We start from the raw sequence: 18855 nt of genomic DNA on the forward strand, positions 1-18855 counted from the left end.
TTTAGCCCAGTGTCTGGCTGTCGGTGGCGCTCTCTGTTTGACAGGCGAGCCTTTTAAACAAACAGCGGTCCCTGTGGCGGAGCGGGCAGGGCACCCCGCACAGCACAAACACCCCGCACTCTGAGAGAAACCACTCAGCCCACTGACAGCTGGAGAGGAAACCACTGTCCACTGTCTCTCTGCCGCCTTGCCTGCCTCGCTCTCTCTCTCTCTCTCTACAGTATTATTCTCTCTGCGGTGGTGTAACTAAATAATAATACTTCATTACAGTACTTAAGTATGTTTGGGGAGTATCTGTACTCTACTTTGAGTATTTATATTTCTTTAAAATAACTTTTACTCCACTACGTTTCCTAAATAAATTGTATACATCTACTCCATTACATTTCCCCTAAGCATCTTAGTTACAAAGTAAAATTGGACAAAATTGGGTCGCCTGCGAGCAATCAGGTTTGGCCAATCAGTGCTCCTAGCTTGCAAGTTACGTTACGGCAGTTGGTGGCTGTAATACACCATAACATTGTTTGCCAACCGCTATAAAACTGAAGAAGGAGATTTCCACTCAGACCCAGGCATGTCAGATGGCCATGAACATGAGTAGAATCGACATGACTGCTTGATTCTTTTTTAATTAACAGCATTTACTTGCAGGCTACTTTTGCTTTCAATACTTAAGTAGCCTACATTTAATATGGGATTGGATTGGATTGGATTGACTTCATTGTCCACCTCAGTGGACATTTGTCTTTCTCACAAATACAGTTACACATACCACAACACACCATTCAAACAAATATACATACAATCATGCAAATGTGCAGGTACAGTAGCAGCGGATAAGTTATATAAATATAAATAAACAAGAGAGCAAATCTGATCAAAAGTACAGGTGTTCTCTGCATCGTTCTGAGTTCAATGTCTGTACTGTATGGTAAATAAGGGAATGCAAGACTTATTATGTTCCGGCTGGCCCTTAGAACCCTGAATCCACGGCCAATTGGGAGCATGCATATCAGAAAATTACTTGCTGATACTTAAGTACAGTAAATATGATACTTTAAGACTTTTACTCAAGTAATAATCTAATAGGCGACTTTAACTTGTATCAAAGTCATTTTCTGGTGAGATATCTGTACTTTTACTCAAAGTGTGGCTTCCAAGTACTTCATCCACCACCACGGTGTCTCTCTGTGGCGACGGCTAACGTCGAGCGCTCGCTCCCCTGCGACTCCAAAGTTTTCAGCTGTGTTCCGTTTTGATTGAGCTTTAGCCGCACTAAGTTGATTGCCAGATGATCTCTGAGCGAGGCTTATCTCCTCTTCATTTGTCAGATATCACTACTCATTATCAGCTGGAAATCAGGATACATGCGCCGTGTCTGCCGTCGCCATCATCCCATGATTAGGACAGCTTACACTGGTGTTCACTTTGAAATAGATCTGAGCCAGCCTTTTCTCCCTCACTCTGAGACAATCTCCTGTGGCATCAATCCTGTAAATATATGAGTCTTAATATGTGTGTGTCCTATTCTGTATTCAGAGGAAGAGCCGAGTCAGCAGCGCCACTATTAATGCATGAGAAATGAGCAGAGCCCATACGAATTAAAGGCTAACACTCCCCTTATTAAGATGTAAATTCCGCGGGGGGAAACTTGCAGAAATGAGGATACAGTGAAGTTATTGTCAACTTTAGCCTACTTATGCATTTCTAAGAGGCATTGTTTTGTTGTAGTTGTTGAAATTAGATACACACACAACAAAGTAGCTTTTGTGTTTTGTTTGTTTATTTATTTATTTATTTTCCGACACATTTTCAACGCTCGTCCAGCCAATCTTCTGTGCTCAACCTATACAATTTACACTCTTGCGCAACATAATCTAGCGACAGTATACATGGCAACTATCATGGTAATTCAATCTCTCTCTCTGTGTGTGCTCTTTCTTTCTATCTCTCTCTCTACCTCTCTCTCTCTACCTCTCTCTCCTTACAAATTTGCACTTAACACCTTCCTGGGGAAAGGCTTCTCATTCATCAGCGGTGTTTGTCCCGGTGACAAGCAGGGCGCCTCCTGCATATCAATATCAGCTAAGACAATGCTGAGCCTGTAACCTTCAGCTAAATGTCATTCTGCTTAATCCTATTTGAAAATTAAACATTGAAAAACCTTTAGCGTGCCTTCCTGTCTTCCTCTCTGGCTGCCTCCTTTATTGGTCACCACTCCTCCAGCCTGCCTCCTCTCCCTCGCCCCCTTCCTCTCCTCGCCTCGCGCCCTATGTGACATTTATGAATATTGTTTCCTGTGTGTTTGTGTTTGTGTCTTTTTTGTACCATGATCATCTAATGTAATCTATTGGAACTGATTTTGATTTGATCTAATTGAAACAGTGATACGGGGGCTATTTGTCTGCCCACTATTTGAAGCCACAATAGTCATCTGTGCGCTTCCTAAAGAGAGTTGTCATGAAAGGCTGACTTAAACAACCCCTCCCCTTTTTTCTCCCATGCACCCTCTCATCCTCCCCTTGGTTGTTCTTTCTTTTGGGAGACAGTCCACTGGCTCTGTGATGGATGGACAGAGAGAGAGAGAGAGAAAGAGAGAGAGACATAGGTCCAGAGTGACACAAGAGAAATAGACAGAGGAAAGAGAGAAAGTTGTCCGCGCCGAGAAGAGAAGCCGTGACAAAAGTTGGGGATGTGGGAAGAGGGAGTGCAGCCACATGAGAAGAAGCCCCGGCGTCAAACCCGCCATATTTACATAAACAGATCCTCCCCGTATAGACGCTAATTACCACGCTGACAGTGGCGGCGCAGCGGAGGAGGACGGTGTCTGATTTGGCCACATACACACACAATGGCACAGACTGAAACTCCATCAAAGTGCTCTGCATGGAGAGACCCACTTCTTTGTATGCATGGAACACAGTGCGTGATATAGTCAGTGTTTCACCCCCCTCCTCGCTTCACACACACACACACACACACCACACACACACACACACACACACACACACGCACACACACACACACACACCACACACACACACACACACACACAGAGCATAACTATATGGTACCTGTTTGAAGATACGGTGAGTATATGGTGAGGAGGGGATATGGGGGGATAAAAGGAGACGCAGAGATTGCAATGAAAATGCAATCATTTGCAGTCAGACAGCTATCGTTCTGGTTTGGAGGGGGAGCGATGCGACAGCTCAAAGACTGCCTTGGGCCGACAGACTCTCCATATGGATTTGATTGACCACAGTCACTCCACAAAGGACTTGGGTTTCTATTCAACTACTATGAGCGAATTACAACGTGACTACCATTGATGGCTTCATATTGCAGCGCCCCACTCCACTCCTCCACTCTATAGCGTAGAGAGGGTGTGTGAGAGAGAGAGCGAGCGAGACAGAAGGTGTTAAAGAGGAAGGAGATGTATAGGAGGCGTCTTCCTCCGGGCTGAAAATTTGTCGGAGCTGTTATAATTAAGTTTGACAGTTGTTGTCGCCTACCATGCACTTGGTGACGACAAGCATCGGGGAGAAAGTGCGAGAAAGAGACAGACAAAGACCTAACCTTACAGAGAGGCAAAACCAAACACTCATACTTCCTCTCTCGCTTCTGTCTTCATGTTTTCTTGAACATCCCTTGGAAGCCTTCATTGTCTGTGTCTGTGTCTGTGCAAGAGTGTGAGTGTGTAAAGCTGCAAGTTTGATAGTGTATCGGAGCTGACAGAGAGTTGCTGTGAAAGTGACACACACTCAGTGAAATAGCAAAGAAGATTCCCACATGAGGACTTCAGAGCGCACGTCTGGCTTCAGAGTGCACGTCTGGCTTCAGAGTGCACGTCTGACTTCTGTCAGCCGGACAGAGCTGCAGACTGCTGTGCGCGAGAATGTGCTGAGGGCATCGGGGTATTCTCCACTTGATCTCTGTGCCGAACCCTACAAATAGAGAGAGATAGAGACAGGAGTGGAGCTGGAGATAGTTGTCCACACATGAATTGCATATTGTCGGTTAACTGATATACAGTATCGGTGTATTGAACTAATCCTAACTTTTAGGTCAGCGGTTCTCTCTCTCACACACACACACACACACACACACACACACACACACACACACACATACCCCCCCCCCCCACACACACACACAAACACACACCACTTTGTACCCCTTTGAAAATGTTTTTCCCCTCGCCAAAATTTGCCTTAAATTTAGAGCGTTATTTAGCCACCTTCATGACAAGTTAGCATGACGGGGTTGCACCAATGGAGGCCTTAGGTCTTCTAGTTTCATATGATACAAGAAACTTCACTCTGGATTTAAAACCCACTACAGCCTCTGAAAGACAGTCACGTTTTCTTGATAGGTTTACTGAGAAACCTCTCAAGAATCGGACCAAATACCATCATCTCAACGTTCCCGAGGGTCGCAATTGGCCCGTGGCCTGCACTTTGAGAACCCCTCCTATTGGAATGACAAATCTTTGCTGAAGCTTACAAATGAGTACTAAACGCCTCCACTCACCCGCTCCCTCCTCTTGTCTGTGTTCCAGGTGGGAGATGCAGGAGGACGCAGCGTTGGACGATGACGAGAAGGTTCTGGTGGAGGAGCTGCAGAAAGCCTACCTCATCAGCCGCAGCAGCCCCGGACCACAGGAGGCCCCCGGAGCTACTGTACAGGCAGATCGCACTCAGGAGGAAACACAGTCATCCCATGAAAGCACTGCCCAATAACACACTCTGCTGTGGCTTGTTCTCATGTCGCGTGTGTGAGAGAGAGGACAAGAAATTGTGGATCAAATAAAAGAGAGGGGGAGCCTGTGCCTCCCCCTCTTTATGCGTACACCTCACACAAACTCCACGCGTTTCCAAGCTGCATCAGTGGCATTTCATCTTTTTTGGAGGCGCACATCTCCAGAATCAATCACCAGTTGTGGGAAATGGAGAGGCTGGTGTTGTTTGCCTGGGACAAGATGGGACTGTGTGATCATTGTAGGTAGTTGAAGTTTTTTTCTTGTGCAAGTGTAAAGACATTGGTGTCAGCATACTTCCTCCTGCTTCCTGAAAGCAAACATCAAATATTACGATTTGGAAGCGAGAAGAAAATGTGTCATATCAGTTGGAATTTTGTGCAAACTGAGAAAACATTTATTTTATATGTAACACGATTAGTCTGTATATTTTTCCAAGTTTACCCATATTTTGTTATTTATGAGATTGAATGTTTCAGAATTAAGTATGAAAATAAAATGATATTCTTATGTCTCAGTTGAATATTCGCCTTCTTCCCTATCATAAGATCAATTTCTGCGATCTTTCTGCAATCAATAATTTATGAGGATTAAAGTCAGCATTATGTTTTTGAATACATATACTGTATCACATGTTCTTCCCTGTGCTAATGTTCAAATATGGCTTAAACAACCCAAATTATATACTCTTCTCATCAACCAGAATATAATTCCAGCTCACATGGGCTACTGCACACCCGTTGCAATTCCTTTGAGAGATGAAGAAAACATATCCGGCGCTACACAGCGTTGTTCCTTTCCTTAACTCGATTTTTAATGCAAATGTAGCAAGATTATGATCACCAAACCACTTGGAGAATACAAAAGACAACAAAATGTTCAGCAGCAGAAATGCTCCCTGTGATTCTCAATAAAGGCTAAAGAGCACCAAAGCACCAGTGGTCTTTGTAAACACATTTAACATAATAACAAAACAGTTTTATTTTGGTGTTGCAGACAAAAAAAGAATGTGCGGCTAGCCTATCTGTTCTTGTAAGATAACTGCCTTTTCTTCTCATAAAAAATACTTTGATCTCTCTCACTCTCTCCATCACTTCCTCTCTCTCTCTCTCTCTCTCTCTCTCTCTCTCTCTCTCTCTCTCTCTCTCTCTCTCTCTCTCTCTCTCTCACTCTCTCACTCTCTCCATCACTTCCTCCCTCCTTCAGTAAGTACCTGTAGGCTTATCCATTTGTACTTCCATCGTAGACAGGTGATAGGTTCAGAAGACAGCTGTCGGAAAAGCTGACAGCATAATTCACAACCAATCATTACAAAGAATGATCCATCACTAAGAATAAATTGAATATTCTATTATAGCATATTCATTTGGGGATTATCAAGCCTACATAAACATTTTAGAATCCCAGAGCTCATCATGCCATATTTAGACGGGGTAAACAGCCACGGCATTTTGACTCACAAATTTCCATCTCGATTGATAACCTGCTGTACAGTATATTGGTGAGGGATTGTTCAGGTACCTCTCTCTCCCCCAGTCTTTCCTGTTTATCTCTACTTTCAATGAGCGAGTAAGGCAAAAATACCCCAAAAGAAGCTTTTTTTATGAGATGGTTTTTTCGAGGCATTTTGCCTTTATTTGATAGGACAGTATGTGTTGAACAGTGACAGGAGGGCAGGGAGGAGGAGAGGGGAGGACATGCTAACCACGGACCCGTAACCACGGGTCGGATTCGAAACCCGGGTCGGCTGCATGAAGGACTGAGCCTTGATGGTACGGTGAGCCAAAACCTCTAGCTCTAGCATTGTTTTTTCCACATACCTTTACATGTATAAGCAACAAATGAATGCACCAAGTTCACATGCTTATTCTCTAGGGGTTGTCAAATGTAGGAAATCACTAATGGATCCAGGAATTCTGGATGGCTGTCAGATGCAATGTTGAACATTGGATAAAACTGTCCGACACACACATAGGTCGGGATTCTTCTCACCAAGATTCTGAGTGACAGAGAACAAGAATTGGCCATGTCTGCAGCTGGGAAGCCGGTGGGGTATGAGTCCTGGTTGCTGCACTAGTGTCTCCTCTGGTTGGTCGGGGTGCCTGTTCAGGGGGGAGGGGAACTGGGGGGGAACAGCGTGATCCACCCACGTGCTACGTCCTGCCGGTGAAACCCCTCGCTGTAAGGTGAAAAGCAATGGCTAGCAACTGCACATGTATCAGAGGAAGCATATGCTAGTATACGGCTCTCCCCAGATCAGCAGACGGAGTGGAGCAATGATCAGGAAAGCAGGGGGAATTGGCCAAGTACAATTGGGGAGAAAATGCGAGAAAAATCAATCAGAAATCAGAAAAATAAATAATATAACTCATTCAGAACTCTTTCAATTCTTCCTGACCACCAGAGGCAGTGTGGGATTAACACTGCATAGTTCATACCAGTACAAAGCAGACATAGGCATTATGACAGCCACTCGAAAGCCTGTCAGGAGGACGCCATGTTGACCCTGTAGTAACAGGTGAACTGCTGCACATGCATACTGCATGTCCACCAGGAAACACCTTTCAGGAAAGCCCATGATGTGGAGATGCTCCCAGTTGAATGGGCCTTCACACCTGCAGGCATGGGTACAGCTTCCTATAGGCAAAATCATATCCACTATCCAGTGCCAAAGCCTGCTTAGACAGAGGCTGGCTCTTCTTATCATTTGTGTTAAACCTTGAGAGTGCTAGTGGGTAGAAAAGTGTGGCTTCCTCTGGATTCCCCATGCAGTCCCTGATGACAGGGGCACATGTACTGTAGGGGGCGTGGTGCCGCATGTGATCAGCGGTCACGCTTGACTTTGTAGGTATAATTTCCAGACCTATATGTGAGTGAGACGATATTACACAGTGTTAAACACTGCCTCTGGCAGTCAGGAAGAGTGGAATACGACTGAAGTTGATGTAGATTAGGCAGGTTCAGGGAAGGTGGGTAAAAAAAGTAAATTATAAAATAACGCCTTGACTGAATTGAACATTATGGATTGATGCTATATATAGTAATGGCATTAAGAGTATGAATGGGTTTTATCCTTTGAAGTATCACCAGTGTTGGGTGGTAACAGTAGGCTATTGCTTTTTCCCCCGTAAGTGTAACATATTATTGCCCCCTCTAAATTGAAGGTGAATAATCCAAAAAGTAGATCTACCCTCCTCTGATCATCAGAATTGGACCTCCAGTACTCTCACACTCTCACACTCTTTCTGCAAAGACTAATAAAGAAAAATCACATTGTATATTTTATTGTATTTCCATAGGTAATCTGTTACAACCCGGCTCAAGGGTGCAACAAAGAAAGGAGTCACACATCACCCAAGTAAAGCTCAGGAGGTAGAGCAGGTCGTCCACTAATCAGAAGGTCGGTGGTTCGATCCCCGGCTCCTCCAGTCCGCATGTCGAAGTGTCCTTGGGCAAGACACTGAACCCCGAATGGCAGCTTGCCGCCTTCGGTGTGCGCATGGGTGAATGTAGGCACATTGTAAAGTGCTTTGGATAAAAGCGCTATATAAATGCAGTCCATTTACAATAAATTATTAACTAAAACTAAAGGAAAATAACTAGACAACACAAACTAAATTATACTAGCAAAATACCGTCCCTGTGTGAGTGTGAGTGAGTCAGCCTTTAGTTAGCCTTGCTCACATTGGCATGCAGCCTCTCCTCTCTCTCCCCAGGGGGCTTTCATAGTGTACTGATTACACCTCAGCTCACCTGTGTGCTCCTCCACTCTGGAGCACCTGTGCGCTTCTACTCTGGAGCTATCCATGGTGCTGAAACTGTGTTGAGGCATTTTGGCCACTAATTTGTCATTTTTGCCAATTTAGTTGGCCCTAATTACTAATAAAAAAATCTGGCTCCATTAGGTCACCTGCAGGGGTGCTCTTTACACTTCCTGAAAGATTCAGTCTGATCGCACGTAAAATGTCATAGCTGTAGCTGAACACAATTCTGCTCACTCACTCACTCACTCACTCACTCACTCACTCACCTCACTCACTCACTCACTCACTCACTCACTCACTCAGACACTTTGCATTCTTATTATAGGATTAAACAAAAGAACAGAATAAAATGTGCATCGGTGAGGAGGGAGAGAGACTTTAAAGCCCAAGGAGCACACCTGGCCCAGGTGCACCCAATCAGCCTAACGAACCCAACCAGACTCCTGAAAGACAGGGCCAAGAGAGTGGGAAGGTCATCACAAATCTAATGCAGTAATTTACATGTTGTAATAAAGTCCACTTGGTAGGAAAATAACAAGTGATTGTTATCAATTAACATGTGATTACAATCAAATGACACACAACCAATGAGCTGTGTGTATTGCAAAGCGCCATATTGGTAGGAAATGCATGATGTGACATCAGGGGAATACTATAATGGATGTTAAATTTTTACAAACTATCAAAACAAATCAGCATAACGATCTGAACAAAGATTAAATGTATATTCATACTATGAATATACATTTAATCTTTGTTCAACCCCAAGCTACCTTGGGGTTGGCACTGTCCTAGGAAGATCTAAAAAAAAAATAAGGGGTAGAGGACAAAAATAAATATTATGTATAATATCCATACGAATCCTTAAGAAGAACCTTACAGCTTAATTTGATCAAGCAAATCTAATCCCCTTCCTGCAAAAGGATGGGGTCCCCCTCCCTGGTCATTCACAGGAGAGGAAATCACAAGGGCGGTTTTTTATAGTGGGAGGTAAAGTAGAAGTAACATACTGCTGTAGTGGTACCTCTGTAGTGGTACTTGTCCTATCAAGTAATATCATGATAGATATTGCAATGAGTTGTGAGTAACTAACCCACCAGTGAAGAAGATGATGATGATTATGGTGGGTGGTGATGCCTAGTTTAGGTTATTATTCTTATTATTCTTATTATTATTATGTTGTCAGTGATGATGTGTGTATGATTGATTATTATTGCGTGTGGATGGAAGTAGAGAGTGAAGGCACCGCCAGCATGGCTGCTACTGTCTCTTTAAATATCCCTTCCAGTCCGTTGCCCCGGTAACCCGGAAGCTTCGTGCTTGCCACTGCACAGAGTCCTTCCTGTTTGAGAAATTTCAAGGAAGCAGCCGCAAGTGGACAGTCGCATGTACTGATGGTGCGTGAGTCAAACTAAATACATGCATGCGTCTACTAGAAAAAGTTGTATCTCTCTGAACCTCTGTGTTTCGTTTGGGTGAAGCGAGTGTCTCATCATCTGAAAGCACAAGTATCCTAGCCTGCTCGCAGTGGCTCCTGTAGTGTGTGACTGCACTCATTCCTGACTGAGGGAGAGTTGTTGCAAGAACAACATGCCTGATAAAAACAGGTGCGACTGTTTGGGCGAATTAACAGTTACGTCATGTTTATTTACACCGCCATAAGCGCGTGCAATAGACGTTTTTCGACCGTTTACCACGTGTCTTGTAAACAAGAAACGCTAAAGGCAACTCTGCTATCATGCTATCTTTGCAAAAGCAACTCAGTTGTTGTAACTATACGCCTGCAAAGTTAAGCGGACATACTAATGTTTATCTGTTACAGCTTACTGGCTTTATGGTTGCGTTGCTTCATTACAAATAATGTTGTCAATGAGCTACGGTTAGCGTAACTCTGTTTATGCAGTGCATGTTATTGCACTGTGTGTAACACTATGGCTGCCCCCATGGATTACGCCATAATTGGTGCGGATATAATATGCCTAAATGAGTTGGCTGCTACAGTATAACAATAATGTATGGCGTGCTGAGAACGTTGTAACTTAATAACAGGTGCGGTAGGCTTTGAGACAGTTACCTTCTTGTTGTCACCTGCAATGAATTTGGTGTCTGTTATGTGCATATTGGAGCATGTTAGTATAAGTCTGTGTTCCAGCACTTATTGATTCCTGCAATTATAATTTTCTCCTTTTCAATTCCCACATGTGACAGAAAGCACCTCAGTGATCTTAGGCAGTGGAAGACCCATGCTATTTCATCCCTGTGCTGTCATACCAGGCCTATACATATTGTGGATCAGCATGGCCCAGGTAGCTGGCCAAGAGGACAGAGAGAAAACTACAGCACTCAAAGGTGAAGGAATGACAAGAACACCACAACAAAGATAAAAACATACTGTATATCAAAGTACTGCTCTTAAAAGTGTAACAAAAAGAAAACAAACATGGGGAAATGAGCTCAATGGTAAACTACACCAAATTACGCTCATAAAACCATGCTAAAGTGCCCAGTCAGAATCTTGAAGTACGATTTTTTTTTCTACCTCCAAAATTCACTCTGTTGCCAGTACAGACTGGTGCACTAATATATTGGTTTCATACAATTAAGTTGGAACAAGTCTGGAATTGATTGAATGGATCAATCATTACCTCTGCCAAGGAAGGTTGTTATGTTTTTGATGTTGTCTGTCTGTCTGCCTGCCTGTCTGTCTGTCTGTCTGTCTGTCTGTCTGTCTGTCTGTCTGTCTGCCTGTCTGTATGTCTGTCTGTCTGCCTGTCTGTGAGTCTGTCTGCCTGTCTGTGTGTCTGTCTGCCTTTCTGTCTGTCTGTGCATCTGTCTGTCTGTCTGTCTGTCTGTGTGTCTGTCTGCCTGTCTGTGTGTCTGTCTGCCTGTGTGTGTGTCTGTCTGTCTGTATGTCTGTCTGCCTGTCTGTGTGTGTGTGTGTGTCTGCCTGTCTATCTGTGTGTCTGTCTGCCTATCTGTGTGTGTGTCTGTCTGTGTATCTGTCTGTCTGTCTGTCTGTCTGTCGGTATGTCTGCCTGCCTGTCTGTCTGTATGTCTGTCTGTCTGTCTTTCTGTTTGTTAGTTGGATTACTGAAAAACTTAAACTACTGGGCAAATTTCACGAAAAATTGTGGCCAGGTGTAGCATGGGCCAAGGAAGAACCCATTTAATTTTGGAGCGGATCCGATCCGACTCACAAAATTTGCATATCATAGCAAACTATAGACCAAATCACCGGGATGTTTACATTTACTTCCGGGTACCCCTGGGTCCACACATTATAATGGCGGTGAACGGCACAAACTGACGTTTTGAAGACAAAAATGGTTTGTCCATGTTGTGTTGTTGTTTAATATCATTCATAACAACACTTTCACTAACGTTAGTGGAGACCAGACTAGCTAATTTACCTGTTGGACCAGACTAGAGTAGACTTGAAGCTAAATTAAATTGACGTGGCGTCAGTATCTCTGTCTGTACCAGAGCTCTGTACTACGAAGCTAGTTTAACAGATCCGCGATAAGTCCCTTTGATCTGGTTTGACTGAACAGGATCAAAGCTATCTAGTTTAAGGATACTACGACGCTGGTTTTTTACTGGATAACTGAAGCTGGGATCTGCCTGTGCACGCGCACGTTTTTCGCTCGTGCACAGGCGCGCGTCCACGCGAAAGAGGTGCGCTAGCGAATCACATTATGAACAGCTGAGTTGATCCACGCCCACACCCATTTCTACACCCATTTCCTCATTCAATCAAAGCGCAGTGCGTGATCAGAGTTTTAGCGGATATTTAATGTAACCTATGTCAGAATGAAAATCCGCGTTGGATATAATCTGCTGAAGGACTGCTAAAGCTGCCGCTTGTATTCACATCAGTCATTTGATTCACTTTGATCAGCGATTTCTGTCCCCTAAATGTGTAATCTCAGCCTATAAATTTCCACAATCTGTAAACCTATTTAGACCATAGATTTAGAAACGCATGCTCAATGAATAATGATCTCTATCACTCATTATGTGTGTAGTTGCACTGATCGAATAATTAATATATAAAATAATGATAATGCTGATGCCTAATATAAAAGAGAAAACTGCTGAACTGAATTGAGACGATGCGGCATAGTTTTCATTGATAAAAACTAGCCTATTTTTGCTCATATATTGGCATACAGCCTACAGGACACAGTTCCAGCTGAAACATGCAAGAATTGACTGCATATTTAGTAGCCTATTGGGGCTATCCCATATTTATCCCATATCTATATTATATGTAGGCTATAGGCTTTTCTGGCATGTAGGAGAATATCACCCTCACTCCATTTGAGGCTCCGTGTATGCGCTGCGTGATTAATAGTGATCATATTTCTCCACGCATCGTTGAGCTGTTAAGACATAAAGTGATAAGTAGGCTTAATTTAATTATGTAGCCTACAGAGCCACAAATGTTTTTCTTGTTATATTCTCAGTTGACTGCAATCTATTTTTCATATGGCGATCTTATATGAACGGTGAGTGACTCCAGAGAGCCGATTATATGGGTCTGTCATGGATTTTGATCTTATCCTCTGAAGCTAACCTGGTCGCGACCAGGTTAGCTTTGCAGCGTCAGTTGCCATGGTAATTGAAAGTTAACTTGCTTTGTAGTACGGCTAAACCAGGTTTAAACTCAAACTTACTCGGATAAGGCATTAAACTAGCTTCGTAGTACAGGCTACAGGCTCGCCGAGAAGAGCCTAGTGACGCGAGGTTACTCTGTAACGTTAACGACTGCAAAAAAACAGCGAGTTTGACAGACAAACAAACGCTATTAGCTAGCTAACACTACATAAAACAAACACAGAAGAAAGGCTAGATACGTCGGACAAGCATGTTTACCAACCGTTTAACCATTTAAATTGAAAGTAGTCGGCTGAAAACAACGAGAGGGTTTGACAGCATTTATTTGACAACACGCACATTTAAACCTGCCGCCTTCCCCAAGTGGTACCCGGAAGTAAATTTGTTTACATGGTGACGTCACGGTGATTTGGTCTATTGGCTTTGTCGGAGGTCTGCGCTTTCTGAGTGCACTTCTAGTTTTATATATTACCGTATTTCCTGGTCACAATGCTTTCTCAATAACTTGAGTCTCCTTGCATCTCGTTCCATTGTTGTTATTGTGTAATATATGGTGCGTGTCATGTGGCCACGTCTGTGGTTGAAAAGTGGAGATGTGCTGTTGACTGCCTCTGTGCAACCATGCCACTGCATGGCTGGGGCTATTATTAGTGCAAAATCCTACTTTGTTATTCACAGTCATTTAATAACACTGCATATAGCTCTGTGTGAACCAAAGCCTGGCACTCATCCACAGAGGATTGGGATTGAAAATGGAATACTTTGTTGCCAGTTCAGAGTTAGACTTTTGGCTGGCCCCAAGTTTAGAAGGCCAAAGAGTTGAAATATTCTGTTTAACCTTGAAGCAATATGCCACAATTTCCTTTCCTTTTATCGAACAAATCAAGCAGACTCATACAGTTTTAGCAGACCAATTTGTGTGGGTACTGTATGCCATTAATTTGTCCGATTTTCTTTCTCTTTCGGTGACAAAAATGTTATGTTTATTCACATTTTGGGTTGTTTTTTTTATCAGAGTATCCTCTCTGCCACCTACTGTGTCACTTTAGGATAATGGGGAAGTTTTAGTTTGTGTGGGTGGGGAGGACTTTGGTTTCTGAGCGATCAGGCCAGTAGTTCATGTTTACTATTGCATCAGAGGTTTGCTGTTGCTTCATAAGCTAGGGAAATGGAGAGACATTATACAAGCAAAGGGTACTTTAATTAAGCTTTGATATTTTAGGTTTATTGTGTTGTGACAGAGGTTAAGAACTAAGAAGTTGTGAAAATTTGACTCAATCTTTGGTGGGAAAAGCAGCAATGACTCTTGTCACTGTTCTGCTCACCTCTGACCTTTTTCAACTTCTCTGCGTGTTTTCTCAGATTTGCTGTCAAGAATAGACCTGGATGAACTGATGAAGAAAGATGAACCCCCTCTCAGTTTCCCCAAAACACTGGAGGAGTTTGAGTACGCCTTCAATGAATGTAAGTACACAACGGATGTCGGTTGATATTTATATTCTTTAATCATATAAGCCAAACACAAGTGCCATAATTAGTTCCATGGCTTAGCCATTGCTGCTTTTTACAATTAGCAAATAAAACTTGCTGCTTCAACAAAGTGAAACCACCATGTCTCTTATTTATTTATTTATTTATTTATTTATTTATTTATTTATTTATTTATTTATTTATTTATTTATTTATTTATTTATTTATTTATTTATGATAGGGACAATACATATTAATGAAAACTTTCATGTAAATATGCCAGATTATAGCCAGAGGCTAGTTTCCATCTGTAGTACCTTGGCATGTTGATGTTATAAAACAGACAATTACAGTTTACAAATATACATAAACTTCATAAGCACAAAAGCAGACAATATAGTACACAAGTTATAAAGTTACATAAACTTCACAACCATAAAAAAGACACCACATACCACAGAAAAATGACAATACAGTATAATATGTGCAATGTGGCGAGACACACTAGGGAAAGAGGAGATCACAAGTTTAAGTGCTGTAGGTGCCAAGTGTTAAAGTGACTGGGGTTGAAGTGCTAGTGTGCTCATTTTATTGCACTTGAAATGTAAACTGCAGGAGTAGATTGCACAGTGATTGTAGATTGTAGACTGCACATTGCCCTTTTGCACAAAGTAAAAATTGTGCACAAGCTATTGCACTGGGGGAGTGTACATAGATGTATTTATGCACGCGTTTTTGCAGCAAGTTACAAACATAGATTGTAAGCGTATACGCACTATAAGTAGAAATGGTCACGAATCAGGTGCCCTTAGCCACGTCATTCAAATGATTGAAAGGTGTAACATCAACACATACACTGTATGTAGTCATAACACACGTATCAAGAGCTTCAGTATATACTGTATAAAAATAACTGAGAAGTAGTTATGGGATCAGTCCATATGTAAGAAAACAGGTGTAAACCGTAACTCCAGATGGGACAGTTCAAGTCGCTGGATGCTCATGCTGTAGAACAGGTCGCTCAAGGATACAGGTATGCACCGCATATGTATAGCCTACTATAGAACAAGGTAAAAACAGTGTATATATAAAATGAAAACATTCTGTAACAAAACACATGTACATTACTATTATGTATGTTGTACTACAGTTTAAATGTGGTTACAGTTCTGATTAGCCTTCAGCCAGTGTTTAAGATGGCTTTTAAAGGTGGAGTATGTGGGACATTCTCTTAAGCTGTGTTCACACCGAGATATTTATTTTTCGCTCTGTCGCTCGATTCAACCCTTTGGAATCGCTCTGTCGCTGTGTTTAAATCGCTCGTCAACAAGCACACGAATTGACGGACATCTGGGGGCTATAACGTTACGCAATGTCATGATGTTTGTCCACTACGAGCCACCGTAGTTGTTTACAAGCTAAGCCTATCAGCGTGCTCCTAACGCGAGCTCTATACCCGGTAGTACAGACTTCACTTCATGTCAGCTGTCAGCCTCTCAATCAGCTGTCAATGCGGTTTGTTGCCACACAATAAACCAGTGATTCTTGACTCGCTCTCACGCGGCAGCCAATCAGCGTTGAACAGCGAGCGACTGATGCCAGTGTAATTTCGCTCGAGTTGGGATATTTCATCTCCGGCGATGAGCGTATTTTCGCCCTATCGCTCTGTCTCTGTCGCTCGGACGCCCAGCGATTTTTCTCCCGGGCGAATATACGCTCAATCGCTCGTTTGCATTGACTTTGTATGTAAACTCGATGCCAGCGAAAAACTTTAATAGGTCGGTGTGAACGCAGCTTTAGAGTGGATGGTCTGCTGTTCCAGATTTTTATATACAGTAGTATCTTATCTACCGTATACTACATGTGTATAAGAGAGTATCTTATCTATACTATATAACAGATTAGATAATCTAATATCTTATATAGTTCATGAGACGTGGTGGTTTCACTTAGTAGATAGCAGTGGATTGGGGCCTGAGCTACAGTATATACTGTAGGATCTATCTAAACCACATAGGGCCTATCTAAACCACATAGTTTATTGGGCCTATCTAAATGATATAAAATGTCTCTGTTCTCCATTCCCTGAAAACTGAGTCACATTAAAGCTAACTTAAAGTCATCAAACCCCAATATTACTGTACTGCGTTAAAAAGCTGCAGCACTTTCAGTACAGCCAGATTTGACATGTAATTACAGTCCTGTTCAGGATCATGTCACTGTTTTTGAATGAATGACCTAAAACTGTCTCTGGCATCACCTGGGACATTGTGTGTGAGTGCGTGCGTGCCTGTGTGTGTGCCTGTGCGTGTGTGTGTGTGTGTGTGTGTGTGTGTGTGTGTGTGTGTGTGTGTGTGTGTGTGTGTGTGTGTGTGTGAGTGTCAGTTAGCAGTGACAGCAGGGAGCTGCTCTGGACCCAGAATGCAGTGGGTCCAGATGATATGAAAGTCTCTTTAGGATTCTCCTGGCTTGCTTTAATCAAAGCAGGTGGAGTGAGGGTAGAGTTGGGAAGGTGGGGTGGGGTGGGGTGCGGGGGCTTTGAGGATGGAGTCTGTGTTCTTGGCTCTTAGTATTCCCTGAGTGGTCTCTCTCTCTCTCTCTCTCTCTCTCTCTCTCTCCCTCTCCCCCTCTCCCCCTCTGCTCTCTGTCAGTGTCTCTGCTGGCTGGCTGGCTGGCTGGCTGAGTGGGGGGACATGTTGTGTACTCTACGGCCCGTCAGTAACCTACTCAGCCTTGCCCTCCGTCTGACGGAGCATTTGCATAACCTCGCTGTGCCTAAGAACAGAGACACGGAGAGCCCCCCCCCCCCCCCCCCCCCCCCACACACACACACACACGCACACACACACGCACACACACACACACTCCACCACCACCCCTCTCAAGTCCCCGCTCAGTCTGCCATGGAGAGCGCAACACACTCAGAGACTCTCCATCTCTACCTCTCTATCCCTCTCGGCCACACTCTGTCTTCCTCTTTCTGTCTCTGTCTCTGTCTCTGTTATTCCCTCTCTCCCTCCCTCTCTCTCCCCCCTTCTCTCTCTCTCTCTCTACAACCTGCCCCATCTAACACCCCCTAGCCCCTCCGCCACTCCCCTTCACATAACCCCCCCTTCCCCCATCTTTATCTCTTGTCAATTTTCACTCAGGCCTGTTTTTAAAGGATATCATTTCTATTAAATTGGCCGTGGCCCTCAGGCGGTGTCTGTAGTACGCCGGCTCACAGTTGCCCTGGCCGGCAGGCATCTCTGCAGCTACACCCGGGCTACCTCTGCCCGAGACAGGTGGAACAAAAATGTTAATTTGACCATGTAATGAAGTGAGTACAGACGAGGGCTGTGTACAATAGTTTGCAGGTATCTTAATCACTGAAGATGATGGCTTCATCTCGCTAGCCCCCCGGTTTTCCATTACTGGAAATCCAAGGTTATGTACACCTAATTAAGCGGCCAAATTGAGAACAGAATGCTAATTATGACAGAAAGAGAGGAGAAAAGTTGAGAAAACGTTATTCCTCTGAGAGGATGCGTTGGGGGAGGCGATGGAGCTGATCACCCTCAACCCCCCCCCCCCACACACACACTCTATCTCTCACTCTATCTCTCTCTCTCTCTCTCTCTCTCTCTCACACACACACACACACACACACACACACACACACACACACACAATGCATGCCTCGCCTACTGTAGGATTTCATTATAGCCCTCTCTTCCTTCTGTTAGGCAATAGTGTTTAGATGCTCAGCCCTGAATGCAGAATAGATTTTCTTGCAGGTAGCTTTGTGCACACGCTCACTCTGCAGTAGCTCTCAGGCACTAGTCTGCTTCTAATGCAACATGATGACAAGCACACATTCACCATTACATGTTGTCTAGCAACTCACCATTAAAGCAACTGCTATAATACACACTGTGTTAGCAATGAGCAACGTAAGATTTATCACAGTGATAGAGGGGTGAAAATGGTGGCAATTTAGAAGGAGATGGGGAAAAAAATGTGCATGCATTGTTTTGTCTTCAAAAGATAATATATTTATTTATATCTTAGATGGGTTTCTTCTCGTCGTGCAATAATTGAGAAAGTATGAGAGGCCCCTGGCTATTTGGGTTAAGTATATGTACATTTTCAGTGGTTTAGCTCTTACAAATTCTGCAGTCATAAAGGTCAAAATTTAATTTAACACTGTTTAGTGTTTTATTGTGTTCCAGTGTCAACGGCAGGATCGATGGGCTCATTGGTGTA

General features: G+C 43.3%; 2 protein-coding genes across 2 annotated transcripts in view; both read left to right on the forward strand.

The window, feature by feature from the left end:
* The window catches only part of kiaa0825 (KIAA0825 ortholog), a gene marked incomplete at both ends in the record, with an annotated part of 164702 nt that extends 159960 nt beyond the window's left edge, over positions 1-4742 (forward strand). The window contains one exon of the mRNA XM_083645361.1: positions 4562-4742. Coding sequence (XP_083501487.1) covers positions 4562-4742 — 181 coding nt within the window. The remainder of the gene's footprint in view (positions 1-4561) is intronic.
* Positions 4743-10776: 6034 nt separating this feature from the next.
* The window catches only part of arb2a (ARB2 cotranscriptional regulator A), a 237176-nt gene continuing 229097 nt past the window's right edge, over positions 10777-18855 (forward strand). The window contains exons 1-2 of the mRNA XM_083644566.1: positions 10777-10872; positions 14503-14604. Coding sequence (XP_083500692.1) covers positions 10821-10872; positions 14503-14604 — 154 coding nt within the window. The 5' untranslated portion in view covers positions 10777-10820. The remainder of the gene's footprint in view (positions 10873-14502; positions 14605-18855) is intronic.

The sequence above is a fragment of the Poromitra crassiceps genome (genome assembly GCF_964638095.1).
Source record: "Poromitra crassiceps genome assembly, chromosome: 10".
Taxonomy (NCBI): domain Eukaryota; kingdom Metazoa; phylum Chordata; class Actinopteri; order Beryciformes; family Melamphaidae; genus Poromitra; species Poromitra crassiceps.